Raw genomic sequence first — 15,219 nt, 5'->3', positions numbered from 1 at the left:
GCACCTTATTTCTGTTGGGAACGCATAAGTGAGTGCAGATGAATCGTCCCATGTTTGCGAGAGGAAATCCACCCTTTCTCACAGAAAAGTCTGCTCCCATACTATACAATGCAAGACTAAACCCTATGCCACATTGAAGGCACATGTTTTGCTGCCATCCCAGGGCCTGACCTTATTTTTGAGGAGGTCATTGGAAATGCTCACTTGAAACTCTCCTGGACCTCAGTCAGAGGATGAAGCAAAATGACAAAATTTTCCTCTACTGAACTTTGAATTAAAAGAAGTAAGGAGAAGGGAATACAGTTTTATTGTCACCCGGGACATTATCTTAAAATGAGGCTGTCGATTCTGCTTGTCTTCTTGAGTTTCACAAGGCTGTCTGCTGGATAACACACTTGGGGATACTTATTTGACCCGTTCCCAGAGTATCCCTGCAGCTTTCCTTCTCACAACCACCCTTAAAGGTAAGACATGACCATTGTCCAATAGTGTTCAAGGAATCAGAGTTATCCCAGGACCCAGGCACTTCCAGTTTCAGCAGTAGTTTGGCACATAATTAATCCCAGAAAAAAATGACAGGAAGTCACACAAAGACTTTGTGGCCAAGAGCAGAACTGAATTCAGGCAGAAGCCCCCATGTGGTGACCAAATCAATAATGGCAGTGAGGCCAGCCTTCAAGATGCTCCCGCTACCAGGTGGACACAATGCACTGTGGAGAGGTGAACAGAACACCACCTGCAGGTGACTCCCAGAGAAGGACAAATCCAGTTGCACCCACAGCCAGTTCTGAGGGCAACCCAGTACTTCTGGGGCTCAGGTCTCCCCTGGAAGGGATTCAGGCCAGCCAGCAGGTTGTGGGCCTACACAGAGTCCCCCAGAGCCATGTGTGGTTCCAGATCAACAGGAGACCCCACACCAGATGAGCTTCTCTGCCCCAGAGCAGAGTGGGGAGGAGGCAGGACCCTCACAGCTCCCATAACAAAAGAGGAAAACCCTTCAGAAAAGCTGTTTCTGATACAGCTGACAATTTCTAAGTGAACATAACTAAAGCCAGCCAGAGAGTACAACTTAGGCACAAAGTTCCCAAATTTGTTCCACAAAGGCGCCCTTGCTGAAGTAAAAGGACAAAGAACTCCATTCACACAGGTCCTCTCTATTTTCACTTCATTCCCAAACTGGGTAACATAATGCTCTTGCCACAGAGTAGAGTCAGCAGTCAAATGAACTGAGATTTGCAATTAGATGCAGAGGCTTCAGGTCATGTTTTCACCCCTGCCTTAAGAACTGAGCAGATAAGCTCATGCTTGAACCTCAATACTAGAATGCACGTCACTAAACAATGGTGTTTCAGGGAAGCATATATGCTTTGAGGACTCTCCCCAGAAGACCCAGAGCTGAAAACTGAGCTCCAGAAACAACTTGGAGGAGACAAAGAATAAATAAGGAATAAATAATAATAAAAGGAAACAAAACTAGAAGTCAGAAGGTTGCATCGAATCCAGAATTCAAATCCCTTTGATTCTGGACCACCTTTCCACTGTCCTGACAGCAAGAAAACAGCTCAGCCACCTTGTTAAGGCAGCCCTGGCCCATGTAGTGCTGTAATGTAACACGTGCAGGATCTAATGTTTCAGCACTATGAAATGCAGGTGAATCTGTAAATATCCCACAGGCTTTTCTCCACATTTTACAGAGAGCAAAGAATGGCTAACACACCGAAGTCTCTACGGCCACAGTGAGAGGCAGGGAACAGCTGTGTGCTGCTGAAACACGTATTTTTTCCCCTGCAGAAGGGGAGTGGGTACAGATGCCGCAGGGTGGTTGCTTACCTGCACACTTGAAACTCTGAACTGTGAGCCCTCTCTCTAGAGACAGCGTGGTCAGGATGCTCAGGAAGCTGGTGGTCACGGACTGGCGCTTGCTCTTTCTGAGATCACTTCCAAAGGGTCGATCTCTGGGTTTGTTCCTAAGCGTGACCTGTGGGTTCTGAGTTAAACTTCTAGTAGCATTGGCTGCTGCTCTCAGTGCCTCCATCCACTCCTGGGCCCTCTGACGGGTCTCTGCACGCAGGCGGAGGACATCTTGAGGAAAAATGACCTGAAAGCAAGAGTCACAGCCATCCTGAGTATCTGTCTGGACCGACAAGCACACATCAACGTTGTAGCTTAGCAGAGGATCTTCATCAAGCCTACCGGGTTGGAATGCCATGAGATAAGACCTGTTCAAAACAAAAGTAAATGCCTTCCAGTTATTCTGGATAGTTAACCTATAAAGAGTCCCTGACTTGAGAGTATTTTGGTACTCTTTACTGTTTTCAGTCAAATTCATAGATAGCAAGAGCTCCACAGGCTTCTCTAACAATCCATTGGTTTGTGAAAGGTCACTGTTATTTTCAGGCTTTGGCACATTCTCCAGTTTCTCCTGGTGTCTTGTGAAAGCAGGCACAGAAGCACGCACCGCTTCCCAGAGCTTCTGTCCCCAGTCCAAAGCCTCCCATGAGGACTCTGCCTTCAGCTGTAACTGCGAGTTGTCAGACAGGACAGCGTCCACCACCTTGGTTTCAATGCAACCAGTAACAGTGACGCTTTGAAAATGCATGAGTGGATACACGGTGGGAAGAGTCTGGTTGCCACTGCTGTCCAGGCAATACAGGTACAGTTTGTATGGGGAGAGCTCAGCGTAACAGGTTTGCCAGTAGCTGTCATTGTCTCTTCTAATTTCTAAGTATCCCTTCTTCAGAATATTTGGGAACATTGGCTTGTGTTCTGGAGGAAAAAAAATGAGAAAGTTACCATCAATTATTTTTAAATAATTGTCTCAAATTGCTACATCATCCCGGCTTATACATCTCTTCTACCCACACATGATATATCTGGAGGACAGGATCACAGAACAGTTATAATTATCAAACACAAGCACTGAATCTACATTTGAGCCAATGAGAATACAGCACTTTTTTTACTCAGAGGTACCAAAACACTTTACAAAGAGGGGACAGGGAAACAGAGGGACAGCGAAACAAAGCAATTTTCCTGAGATTATCCAGGAGAATAGCCACAGAGCAATAGAACACCGCAAGTCTCCCAGAACCTAGTCCAGAAGAGTATGATATTATCAAGTAATCTATTGCCAATTAAAATAGATTTTGACAGCGAGAAACAAATACAAATTAAAGCAACACCTTCCCTTCCTGCGCCCCTCTTTCCCATGCTCAACTTCATGCTTTCACACACAACCCCTCTACCTCCCCCCTGTCCGGAGCAGTGTAGGGGGATGGGGAACAGGGAGTCGTGGTCGATTCCTCTCCGCTGCTCCTTCCTCCTCACACTTTTCTCCCGTTCCTGTGCAGGTGCTCTCCAGGGGCTGTAGTCCTTCAGGATAAACCTGCTCCTGCTTGAGCTTCCGATGGCCACAGTTCCTTCAGGAAATCTCCATCTTCTCCAGTATGAGGCTGCAGGGAGATACCTGCTCGACCATGGTCTCACCTGGGTCTGCAGGAGAATCCCTGCCCCAGCACCTGGAGCACCTTCTCCTCCTCTGACCCTGGGCTGCTCCTCACACTCTCTTCCTCACTCCTCATGCTGCCATGCAGTGCTTTGCCCCTTCTGAACTGCAGTCTGCTGGAGAGGTCCAGCCTGTGGCTGAGAAGCACCCACCGTGCCCTGCTGGGGGGCTGCTGGAACCAGCCCGAACAGCCCCGCTGCCACCAGCTGGCCACTGCACCTGGCACCCAGACTTACCTGGGACATGGGGAATGGAGAACTGTGCCCAACGACAGCAGTTTCGTACCACATTTCAGCACGACCTGGGACCAGAACACTTTGCACAGCTCTGTTTACTAGAGATGCTTTGCTGATTTATGACAATCAGGCCCAGGACACCAGCAGACATGACCAAAAATGAGAAGAGGTTGCCCAGTCTCAAAACACATGTATCTAAGTGCCTCAGCACTTCAGGTGCTTTGGAGCAGACCCCTTCGCAAACCTCGGCCCAAGGCAAGTCGAGAGGAATTTTAATTTTCTTCATCCCCAGAAAACCAGCTACACATGACTCACTCCAGGCACCAAAGTGTTAAGAATTTAAAAGGTACTATCTAAAGCATTTCTGAGTTTTAAAAAAGGTTTCCATGCAAACTTTGTTCCAATCTGATTTGCACCGCTTCAGCCACTTCCATATATGCATATGTCATATCTTCCCCTTGGGCTGGAGACGTGGCTCTGTGCAATTTTTGTTGGGCCCTGTATAAATTCGGTGGCATTGACTGTTACACTCTAACACCGACTTTAACACTTGGCACCCCAAAACAACCCAGCCTTGAGGAACAAATTCTTGCTCCTATTTGACTTCTACTTCACCTTTCCTGTGAAAGGTACCTGTGATGGGTCTTGACTTACAAACAGTGGCAGAATTAACAAACACAAGAGGCTTCTTCTGCCTGCGGCTGTCCATCTCCCTTGGAGACTGCTATTCCCAATGCAGGAACCAGGTAGCCACCTTGGAACAGCTCCTCATCCACTGCCTGGCACCATTAGGTCAAAACAAAATCAGCATCAATTGACCTTAGCATGCAGTGTTACAAACCACAGTGATACAGGAGCTGTGTCACTCATGGTTGCTGCCTTCAAGCTGACACCCTTAGAAAGAAGGAGAGGGTAGACAGCTGGAGGCACAAACACATTTTCAGCATCTTAGCTTAACCAGTTACCACTCACGTTAACAGGCCACCCTCTGACAAGTTTTAGACATGATCACCTCTGAGTATACCTGGGATGTCTTCAACGCAGAGCTAAGAGAACAGAAGCATTTGGACTTGATGAAGCTTGGAAACAAAAAGCCAAAGGTGAGCCTGTATAGAAGTTACTGCATCCCCATCTGTACCGGGCTTCCCAGCTAACACGGCCAGGATTGCTGACCAAGCTGCTCTCACCACCGCTGGCTAATGGGTGAGTCTGTCTATCCTCCCAGGGGCACAAGGAGGGTCAGGGAGTATTTGAGGGACTTAGTCACTGTCCAAGGGGCTTCAGATACCAACTGGTGAGAAAGCAGAACTTGGACTGTAACCTACAGTCTAAGGAGGTGCTCCTGTCCTTGGCTGAAAGCATCGCTGTAGTCAGTTGTGAGAGTTTCACGTGTGGGCAGGGGAAGAATTCAAGACAGCAACAGCGTAAAAGCTTTGGCGAGCTCTTCAGTGAAGGCCAACTTTAAGGATTTATAAGGATTAAGCACGCAAGTTTCATTGTAACTTTCACATCAGACATACATGAGAATTAATTGTTTGATACACTTAATGTGAGTATGCAGACCTCATGGGGGTTAAAAAATGGGGGAAGGATGCTACCTCCCATCGACACTAACAAAAAGGATGCACTTCAGTTTCACCTTTCCAGCTCAGCCTCAGCTTCCTCACATTGCCCACTTACTCGGAATGGAGCCTGCTTTTAACACCATGTTCAAAGTGCTCTACACTTTACGTACAAAGATTTCCTGCATATATGACTAAAATCAAAACAATTAAAAAATTGCTACTTTGGCACTAGGTCTGAAAAGGTGGAAAAGAAATCAATATAACCATACTTTACCAACAAATAAGCTACTTGAGAGTATTTCAGCTAAATATGAAAACTGAAAGCCTAATCTAAAACTCAAAATGACAGAGAAAAAGCACACTTTCATATCCCAAATGGATAGATACGTGCATGCACACAAACACACGCACACACTAAAAGAGAACCAATTTTGTTCACCGTACATCTCTGGCCCTGACATTCATTAGTATTTCTGCGCTAACTCAAAAGCCATTAATTTCTCTGAAACCCACACTAATCCCTTTGTAGTGCAGATAATGGGCAGCCATTCTAGAGTCATCTTCCCTTTCTATTAATCCAATCAGAGAGGCAGCGCTTCTGCAGCTCCAACTGCAATCTCTCTCGCTTCCATCAAGTACAGATGACAGTTCAAGCTTCTCCATAATAAGACAACTCATAACCTTCCCCCAGTACACATCCCCCCTTCATCTGCACACAGGTTTGCTTGTCTTTTGTTGAGTTAGAGAAAAGCTATCTCTCTCTGCCTTTCACAGAGGCACCCCTCCTCTCCCTCCTTCACCCCACTCCTTCTCTTCAAGCTCCTGTGAATCAGCTCCACTGCCTTTAACTGGGACAGAAGGAGCAGCCAACTTGATTAAAATAAAAATGCATCATACTGTTTAAGTCCGCGCAATAGATGCGGGCAGAGACAGGTTGAATCCATATGCTACACATACACACACTTTAAAACCCTCTGCTTTATCTCCTTGACGTGCACTGTGCCAGATAATACCTTTCCACTCAGAGAGCAAATGCTACCACCTCTCCATCCACCTTCCAAACAGAAACTGCATCTCTTTTCCTCCCTGCGGAGACAGGGAGAGTAAATTGAGGAAGAGTAAAAAAAGGGGAAATAATCACAGTAAATGGCCCATGCCTGAGCCATTTGGAGTTATAATTTCAAGGGAAGAGGGGGAAGGAGGCAGAGGGAAGCAAAGAGAGACTCAGCAGCTAGGGACAGGGCAATATCTTCCTCAGCGTCTCTCCTCTCCTTTGGGAATTGCCCACTTGTCCCGGCTAGGAACGCTGCACCAAGCATGCACCTACCCCTCTCCACACTTGGGGGCAATTGGTGGAACCAGCACCGCAGGAGAGGGAGCCCAAATGTCATCTCAGCATGTCCAGAAGATATATGCTCCTGAACAACTGACTGTACTTGCATCCCTGTTGCTATGGCAGAAAAACTTGCCCTGTTTTCCACCACTGAAGCATTTCTGATGACAGCAATACCAAGTAACTTGGAAAAGAGCAGAAGCAGCGATGCCTAGATTCTGAGGGGTTTGTCTCCTGAGGTGGCACTCCTCTCTGGGTTCTCGAATGCTTAGTAAGAGATAAGTATAAATTACAGAGTTTTTGTAATAGTCCTCCTCTCTGATTTCCATAGAACTTAGCAGACACCTTTAGGACCTAAAATGCTCTCAAATTGGGTCAGGCTAGTCACCTGCTTGGTGGGGTTTGCTGGATCAGGGACAAGCTGTGCCTCAGCCAGCGTGACTCAGATCCACAATGTCCACTTCCCTCCTACTTAAAAATACAGTCTCTTCTTCCCACCTATCTTCCCATCTGGCTCTGCAGGTATATCTCTTTCAGGCAAGTATATCTGCTTCCACTTGGTCCCAAAATAATGGCATTGATATTTAGCCAGAAATTCTCAGCAGATGGCTGTCCTGGAGCCAAATCTGGCTTCCTCTCCCAGTGCCATCTCTTTTCAAGGGACCATTACAGCAATGGGACTTTGAACTAGGTAGCAGTTTGCATTAATTTATATATAGAAACAGCATCTCTCCCCACCAGAAGGCCATTTGCTCTTTTTCACCTTCCTCAGGCTTAGGGAAAGCAAAACCTGCTTTGAAAATGTCGAACTTGCAAACTCCAAATGCTAGATTTATGCATTGCTAGGGAGGTTGGCTGAGCCATTCACCAAAAATAAGCTCCTCGCTGAATGAACTGCCTAAATAGATGGATAAAGAACCTGAACAAATCATTCTTTATGTCTTTCCTTTGAGGTGTGGCATTGTATGAGAAACGTCTGAGAAACTCTGCTGAAGTTTACAGGATCCTGGCTGCCCAGTCACTCCATCAAATCCTTTTTGCTCCTCTGCAGCAAGTCAAACACTTGTACAGTGTTTGCTGAGCAGACCACCAGCACCCTGTGCGTACCAACCCTGTGCCTGTACCAATGGGGCAGTGGAGAAGGAGGCTGGATTCACTCAAAGTGCAAGACCAACCCAGAACAGGACTCAACTCTGGAAGAGACAGAAGTATAATGAGTTGAAAGAGATGGTTACCTACCACCAGGTAGGGGATGCATAAAACAGCAGCACTTGCAAAAGTAGTGAGAATATCAAACAAAGATGGATTTGCTGATTCTTTTTTATAAATTCACCCAATTCAGCTCTAAAAAGAAGGAAGAAGGGATATAAAGTGACTGTCAAAGCCACGAAAATAGGGTCAGTTCACATTAGGAGAGTTAGCTGACACCACTACGGGAATAACAGCAACTAACCTGAAAATTCAGTTATGAAAGTCATCACAACATCACTGGAAGCAATCAGCACTGCCCCAGGAGATGAAAGCTCTGTTTGTTAGATTTATGGAACGTTGTAACTCCAGAGCAAGAATCTCCATAAAGAATAACCCTCCCAACCAGAACAGCTTCAGAACCAAACTCATCAGTGCTCCTTACTACAACCCTCCCGCAATGCGAATTTATCCCCTCCTATCACCTCCCACCGCAGTGTCCTCTCCATCACTCCGCACCCTCCCACAGCCTCCCAGGCAAGGGAGTGGAGCAGGTCACGTCTCCCTCCACCCGAGGCAGCTGCCCACCCTAGACCCCTCCGCTGCTGCTGCTCTCTGCCAGCCCCCCATGGCCTGTCCTGTTCTGGAGGTGCCCAAGCCCAGGGAGCAACCAGGAGTGAGCCTGCAGTGAACAAGTGCAGCACTCTCCCAATTACGCAGCAGGGGTTAGAGGGGAAGTATCATCCAACAGATAAGTTGAAGTCAGGTGATCCAAATTATACTCCCATTTGATCTTGGGCAAAGCACCTCACCTCTGTTTGTCCCTACTCCCCGCCCCCTATCCGTACCGCGTGGGGTACTTCAGCTGTGACCTCCTGGGAGAAGGGACTGTCCCTTGCTAGATACACAGACGATCCCTGGCACTTACGGACCCCCACAGTGGAGGGCATCCAACTCATGTTGGATTTAACATAACATTTTTGCCTCCTTAAATCTTGAAAGACCTCAAATCCCTGCAGTACATCTACCTGTTGAAAATAAATTGGCCACGGGAGGGGAATCGGTTCTCCAACTGGCTTGATACCTCCGGGATTATTTCCAAGTGGTTTGAGGCTTCCTGTTCTCCAGAGAGGAAGGTGCAGAAGTGTTGTTTCCACACATCTGCCTCTTGGATGACAGCACCATTATCTTCTGCACAACACCACAGATCTACAAAGTTCTGCCATCCCAGTGGCAATTAACAGCCTACTTGTCTGCCCCAGCTGTGTAGCTTCTACATACCACAGACAAAAGGCAACGCTACAGGGGTGTTTTTTGCAAAATCACAAATGGCAATCAGGCTTCAGAAACCTCCCTGGTAGATGGGTCAGGAGCTAGGCTTTACCTGGCCGTCACTGGAGGGGAAGCATGAAGGCTGCATGTCACACCTTCAATGTTTCACGCCTCTCAGGATCTCTGGCCACCCTCCACCTCTGCAGCAGCTCCCTTACCTGCCACATGTCCCCCTTCCAGCTAGCTGTCTTTGCAGCTCCTCCCTGAGCAGAACAACAACAGCGGCAATTGATGGCACTGCTGCCTGCTGCTGCGACCCACCTCCACAAACCTGCTCAGCACACTGTACTACTATCACTAAACGCTGCACGAGCCAAAGTCACAAGCACAGAGCTAATACCCGCCACCACTACTGCTGCCGAAGGTGAGGATATCTGGCAAACAAAGAAAACACTCCAGTCTGTGTGGTCGCCAGAATAAGAGAAAGCAGCACTGTAAAATGACTCCTTAGAACTCCAGCATCAGCCCCAGTGCCCAACCTGTGAATCAGTGGCGTGTTGCTCATGAATACAGATTTAGGTGTCTCGCCTCCACAAAAACACACTAGAAAAGTATGTAATATGTACAAGAGCTATATGAAGAAGGGCCCAAAGCTCTCTTGAAATATCCCCTGCACAAACTCTGAGTACAAGATCATACCTTCAGGTGTACCAAATGATCTCTAGGCTCACAGCCAGATAAAAAGATGTGAAGAGAGGGGGGAAGAAAAAAGGTATTTTCTTAAATCGGTCAGTTGAAAAAAGGAGGTGAAATCCTAGCGTCGACCAGACACAGTAGAATTTGGGCATGTCAGCCAGCTTTAAGGCAGTCACCTTCCTCTGGTACGTCTATTTTGCCATGCCAGAGTGCTGCAAACACCCCGTAGGCTCAGCTTCCTGACAGAGCACACTGCCAAAATCCATAGGGCTGGCTGAGCACCTCCATAGCCGCTTGCTGGAGAGGGGCACAAGGCGTCAGCCTTCTGCAGTGAGGACAGTTTGTCAGCGTGCAGGTGCTCAGCGCAGTGACAGCTCTGGAGTTCCCCAAGCTCACAGGCACGGCTGGCAAACAAAACAGCCACCCAGGAAAAGTCCTATAGCACCCACACTCTCGGAACTGCCTGTGTTTGGAAACATCCACATGACTAGCAAAGATAACTGCTCACACACTGTGTTTTAGTGACCTAAGCAAGCTTCCGTGGGAATGACTAGCAAAGATAACTGCTCACACATTGTGTTTTAGTGACCTACTACAGAAGCAGCATTCTCCCTTTGTTTGCCAGGCCACATGCCCAGAAATACAAAAGCCTGTCTTGAATATGCTTACAACTTCCATCTTTGCTAGCTCCACTTACCGCTTGACACTGCTCACTTCTAGTACCCGTGCTGTTTTGCCAGCAGGCCTAAGGAGATACTGCCCCACAAGGCACAGCATCTTTTCAGATCCTTTTCTTTCGCAGCACATGGAAAGGATCCAGATTCATTTTATTTGTATTATAAAAAAGCAAGCAGCAGGAACAGATAAGCTCATAGTAATAAATATACTATGAAGATAAGGAAAAAAAAAATTGTGAAGAGTTAATCTATGCAGCAACTCGGCCAGCCTCAGAGGACTGGGAGACCTCTGCAGGCTCCAGAGGGAAGTCCTTTACCACAGTGAGGACTGACAGGAGTGGCTGAAGTTGCTCTCAATATCTCATACACACTCATTTAATCTGTATTAAGGCCCTGGAAAGGGACGTCTCCACAGGCTGGGGCCACTATGGACTCCTTCAACCAGTGCAGCAGCTTTTAGCCAACCTTAAAATACATTTTTCGGTCTCTTGTGGAGAATAATTACCAGTCCCAGACACGCGTACCTGCAACATCTACTTTCTCGCTTTTGCTTTTCTCTTTTCAGCTCAGCTCACAGTAGCAGCAAACTCTATGGCAGGCTCTCTTGTGGACACAGAGGGAAGAAATACCATGGCTACCTTCTAAAACCTGCACAGCAGCTGAACAGAACAGGTTAAGGAAACAGGTTAAAAGAGTGCATTTTTCAGAGCACAGAAATTCTCCTTCCTCAAAGAAGGTACCACCACCTTCAAACATCCCATGCAGAAAGGCTCTTGGAGGCCGCACAGCAAGCACTGACAAATGCCTTGCACCTTTGCAAAAAGCAGTAGAAAAAGTGTGGGCTGAGCACCTGAGAAGTACTGTCTGCTGCTGGGCTACAGGTGAGTCCTGGGAGAAGTTCTTCAGCCACTCGTACTAATCCATTTCCTTCCCTTGCCTGGTTCACCTCCAAAATCCCAGAACTTGACCGTACTGAGTCTCTTCTGTAAAAAGCCATTCTGAAGAGATCTACGCTTCTGGCAGCACTGAGTACAGCAATGGGACTTGTTCCTGGTACCACAGAGATATCGAGGAATGGATGGGCTATAAGATACCTGGCACTATTGCAGATAGTATAAAACCAAGAGTTTTCTTCACGGAAATATGTCAATTTCTGTTTTTCTTAGAAGTGCTAATATTGCTATAATTCACAAAACTACTTTATAGATGCAAGGTCTTCACAGTTATAACTCACAACTACAAACTGTTTAATGTGAAATCATAATGATAAAGAGTATATCACACTCTAACAGAGTTTGTTCACTTTTTCTGTGTGGAGAAAAACTTCACTGCATTACCTGCATTTAAACAGTACAAGTGCCTGCTGAGGGGCTGGGAGGAGTACCTCTGAACTGCACTGCTGCCACTAAAGTGGCACACCTTGGATACAGGCTGTGACGGGGTGACGGAATCCCAGACACAAGCTAGCTTAAGGAATCCCACTGTTAGATCCAGCTATACCTAGAACGCAGGTCTTGTCTTTCCTCTTCCTCTCATGGTTATATCAAAGAAGGTTTTCTATCAAGCTGTTCTAGACACTGGCTTGAAGTCCTGCTATAGACTCGCCTCTGGATACAGCAAGGTCCTTTGAAGGCTTCCAGAGGGTTGGTGCACCTCCCTGAGGTCTATCTTCTCTAAGCAAAGTGGACTGGAACAACTGAAGCTACTGGAAGCGCGGAGACTCTCACCCGGGAGGGGTGAGACCCCGCAGTATGTGGTCCCTGACTTCAGAAGCAATGGTCTCCCAGCACTGCAGTTCCTAATACAATTTCTTTGTTTGCCAGATGGGGAAGAAAAACCTACATCACCGTTTCCATTTTTCATTTCGCTTCCCTTTACGAACGGCTGCATGACACCATCTTCTGTTTGTGTGTAAGGGAGGAGGGAATGTAGTTTGCTTCACCCCAGACAGAGGTCCAATGCACTAGGGTGCACCCCACCATACTCTTGCAGTTGCCTAAATCCTGGACTGACAGAAGGGAGACCTCTTCAGCCTCAGACTATGTTGCTCAGCGCCAGCTGGATTGGCAGCTTGCTTCTTGCAGCTTAGGCATCCCACGGCAGCTTGAAATCACTCTCACTGAACAGGTACACGAACAAGTCTTTACATACAGCATGGCTTAGGTATTTCTTATTATAAACAGTATGAGTAACAGAACCCCTTTCTTTCACTGAGGGCCATGTGGGGAAATTGGGCCAAAAGGCTAAAGCTTAAGACACTATCAGGGACATGTATTGACCTTTAATGGCTAGATTTTAATGGTGTTTCTGTGGGCACATAAAGGTGTTACATGCTAAGTTAAACCCAAGAGATGCCCAGGATACAGCTAACAGAAAGCGAGCGCTGTGTCTCCAGGCTTCTGGGTGCGTTCCTGTTCTGCACCCCTTCCACAGGAAGGACACAGAACAGAGACCCCACTCTGCAGGAGGCAATATATCTCCCTAAACAAAAATAACAGCAGGTATACCTGCCTTTGTAAACCAAGAGCACCCTTCTCTGGGATACAGCAACTATGTCACAGTATAACACAATAACCTGTGTTTGTGTGTGTATATATACATACATACCTACCTACATATTATATATATTTATACATGCACATACCCACAAACACAACCATTTAGCCACCTGCTTTTCATGCTCCAAAACAGCTAACTCATCTGGAAAACCTAACACAAAAGGCTTGTTTTAACCCTAAACAGGCTACCTATTCATAACTGGAGCCATTCCACCATACACACACAGGCATGCTTTCACAGCCCTTTGATTTTTAAATTCCTTTGTTAAGTTCTGACTTGATTTAGATTATAAAACCTTTGTGGCACTAACTGCTTTTCTTCTCCCTAAGCGCCCAGTCCATTTCTGGCACCTACAAAATAAATCATGGAGATGGAGACACTGGTTCAGTGTTTCGAAAGCCCTGAGCACAACCTCCTCCAGTGCAGTGCTCAAGAAAGGAAAAGGAAAAAGTATCACTTGCTGAAATATCTCTTCATACGGCTCACTGGAGACGCCTGCCTCAATCTGATAACAAGGCTTCCTGTACCCCATACAAAGCTGGCAGAGATGCCCTAATATTGACAAACACAAACTGCATGCTTAAGTTTTTGTTAATTGTTTATGGACTGAACAGCCAGCATTTCTTAAAGAAACAGAGCAGAGATCTCAGGCCTTAGAGTAAAGCTTTGTATGCCCTCTTTTTAATGGCCACTCTAACTTCTATGAAAACCGCCTTTGTTTGGATTTGCCATTCTCCCAATAGCTTTAGCATTCAAAGTTTTTTTAGTTTGGGAAAATGAGGTAAGGAAATGATCAGAAATGCATAACAAATAATTTCTTTTTTCCCAAGGCAAACTGAACAAAATAGAAGCAAAAAGTAAAACAAGCTCAGTTTTTCAAACCGTGAAAAGAACAGAAGTCAAGACTGGTTTAAAAACTGATCAGTAGGCAGACAAACAGACAGAGCTATATCAAAGACAACAGAGCCATGCTGATTTCTATCATCTTATGAGTTACCTCAGAGTTGTTTTCTGGGGGGTTTTGTTTGGTTTTTTATTTTAAATATGAAGCTCCTCTTTCAAGATAAGTATTAAGAACAAATAGAAAAGTGCTCGTATCAACAGAAACAATAAAGCATCAGCACAAACCTGTGTTTCCTTGGATATCCTCTCCCTTGGTTAACACCAGGTGAGAGAGCAGAGTGCAGTTATTATCCTGACCAGGCGCAGGTGGCTGCTGCAGGGAGGTGCCCGTGAAGACCACTCCCCAGTTGACATGGCTGATATCAGAGCGTGACCTGTTGTGTCCCAGCTTGAATGTGGAGGCTTCCTCATTCTGCACCAGGATGTCGTTCACCGAGCGAGGCCTGTCTCTCCTCCGCTGGCAGATGTTGAAGATGTTAAAAGCTGCGGTCTCCCCTTCCCCCACCCAAGCACGGTTGTCAGCAGCTGTCCCCCTCTGCACCACACGCTGGTCTTTGGCAGGGAACGCTGTCTGAGCTTTGGCTTCCAAGAGGCCATTTTTGCAGTGATCCCAGATGAGGCTACTTTTGGCTAAGGAGGCGACGTTCCTCAGATTCCTGCTCTCTGTTATCTGATCAAATACCTCGTGCCCAACCAGTTCGGGGACCTCCTGTACACCGTACACCTCTGAGGGCTGCACAATCTTTTCAAGCTTAGTATCAAAACTATTGAAAAAGTCTTCTGTCACTTCCAAGGCAGGGCTGATGTCATCAACTTCAAGAGCCTCCATATCCTGTGCTGCCGGTGGGCCCGAGGTGTTGCGATGCTTCAAGACGACACCACATCAACATCCAGGGAAAGAGCGAAAGAGCTGCTTCACATCTGTCCTTGGCACACCATTAACTTAGAGATGGTGGGGCAAATACATTCACCAACCACAATCCTCAGTGGTAGAAAGGAACCAAATCAACCTGCCTTCAGATGGGAGTCTTAACATCCACTGATCAAGTGGGATACGGTCCCTCTATGAAATACACTCATCGCGATGGAGAGTACCTGTAAAGCAAAGCCAAAAATCATGTCAGTAAGGGTCTTTTCCCAGCTAAGTATGTTTAATCGCATCACTCCTTTCACAGTCACAGTCCCCTTGATTTTATTTTCTCCTTCATTTGGCACCAATGTTATTTTGTATGAAGAACCCCTTTGGGGTTTCTGTTCACTGCACATGAATTCTGTGTATTACCAC

General features: G+C 46.6%; 1 protein-coding gene across 1 annotated transcript in view; it reads right to left on the bottom strand.

Annotated features, from left to right (window-relative positions):
* Positions 1-14,763, bottom strand: part of PLEKHM3 (pleckstrin homology domain containing, family M, member 3) — a 74,450-nt gene extending 59,687 nt beyond the window's left edge. The window contains exons 1-2 of the mRNA XM_009890192.1: positions 14,160-14,763; positions 1,831-2,766 (exon numbers count right to left, since the gene is read on the bottom strand). Of these exons, the coding sequence (XP_009888494.1) occupies positions 1,831-2,766; positions 14,160-14,763 (1,540 nt within the window). The remainder of the gene's footprint in view (positions 1-1,830; positions 2,767-14,159) is intronic.
* Positions 14,764-15,219: the final 456 nt, after the last annotated feature.

The sequence above is a fragment of the Charadrius vociferus genome, unplaced genomic scaffold (genome assembly GCF_000708025.1).
Source record: "Charadrius vociferus isolate BGI_N301 unplaced genomic scaffold, ASM70802v2 scaffold147, whole genome shotgun sequence".
Taxonomy (NCBI): domain Eukaryota; kingdom Metazoa; phylum Chordata; class Aves; order Charadriiformes; family Charadriidae; genus Charadrius; species Charadrius vociferus.
Note: the sequence above shows the minus strand (reverse complement) of the source record. Positions and strands in the feature narration are given on the sequence as shown.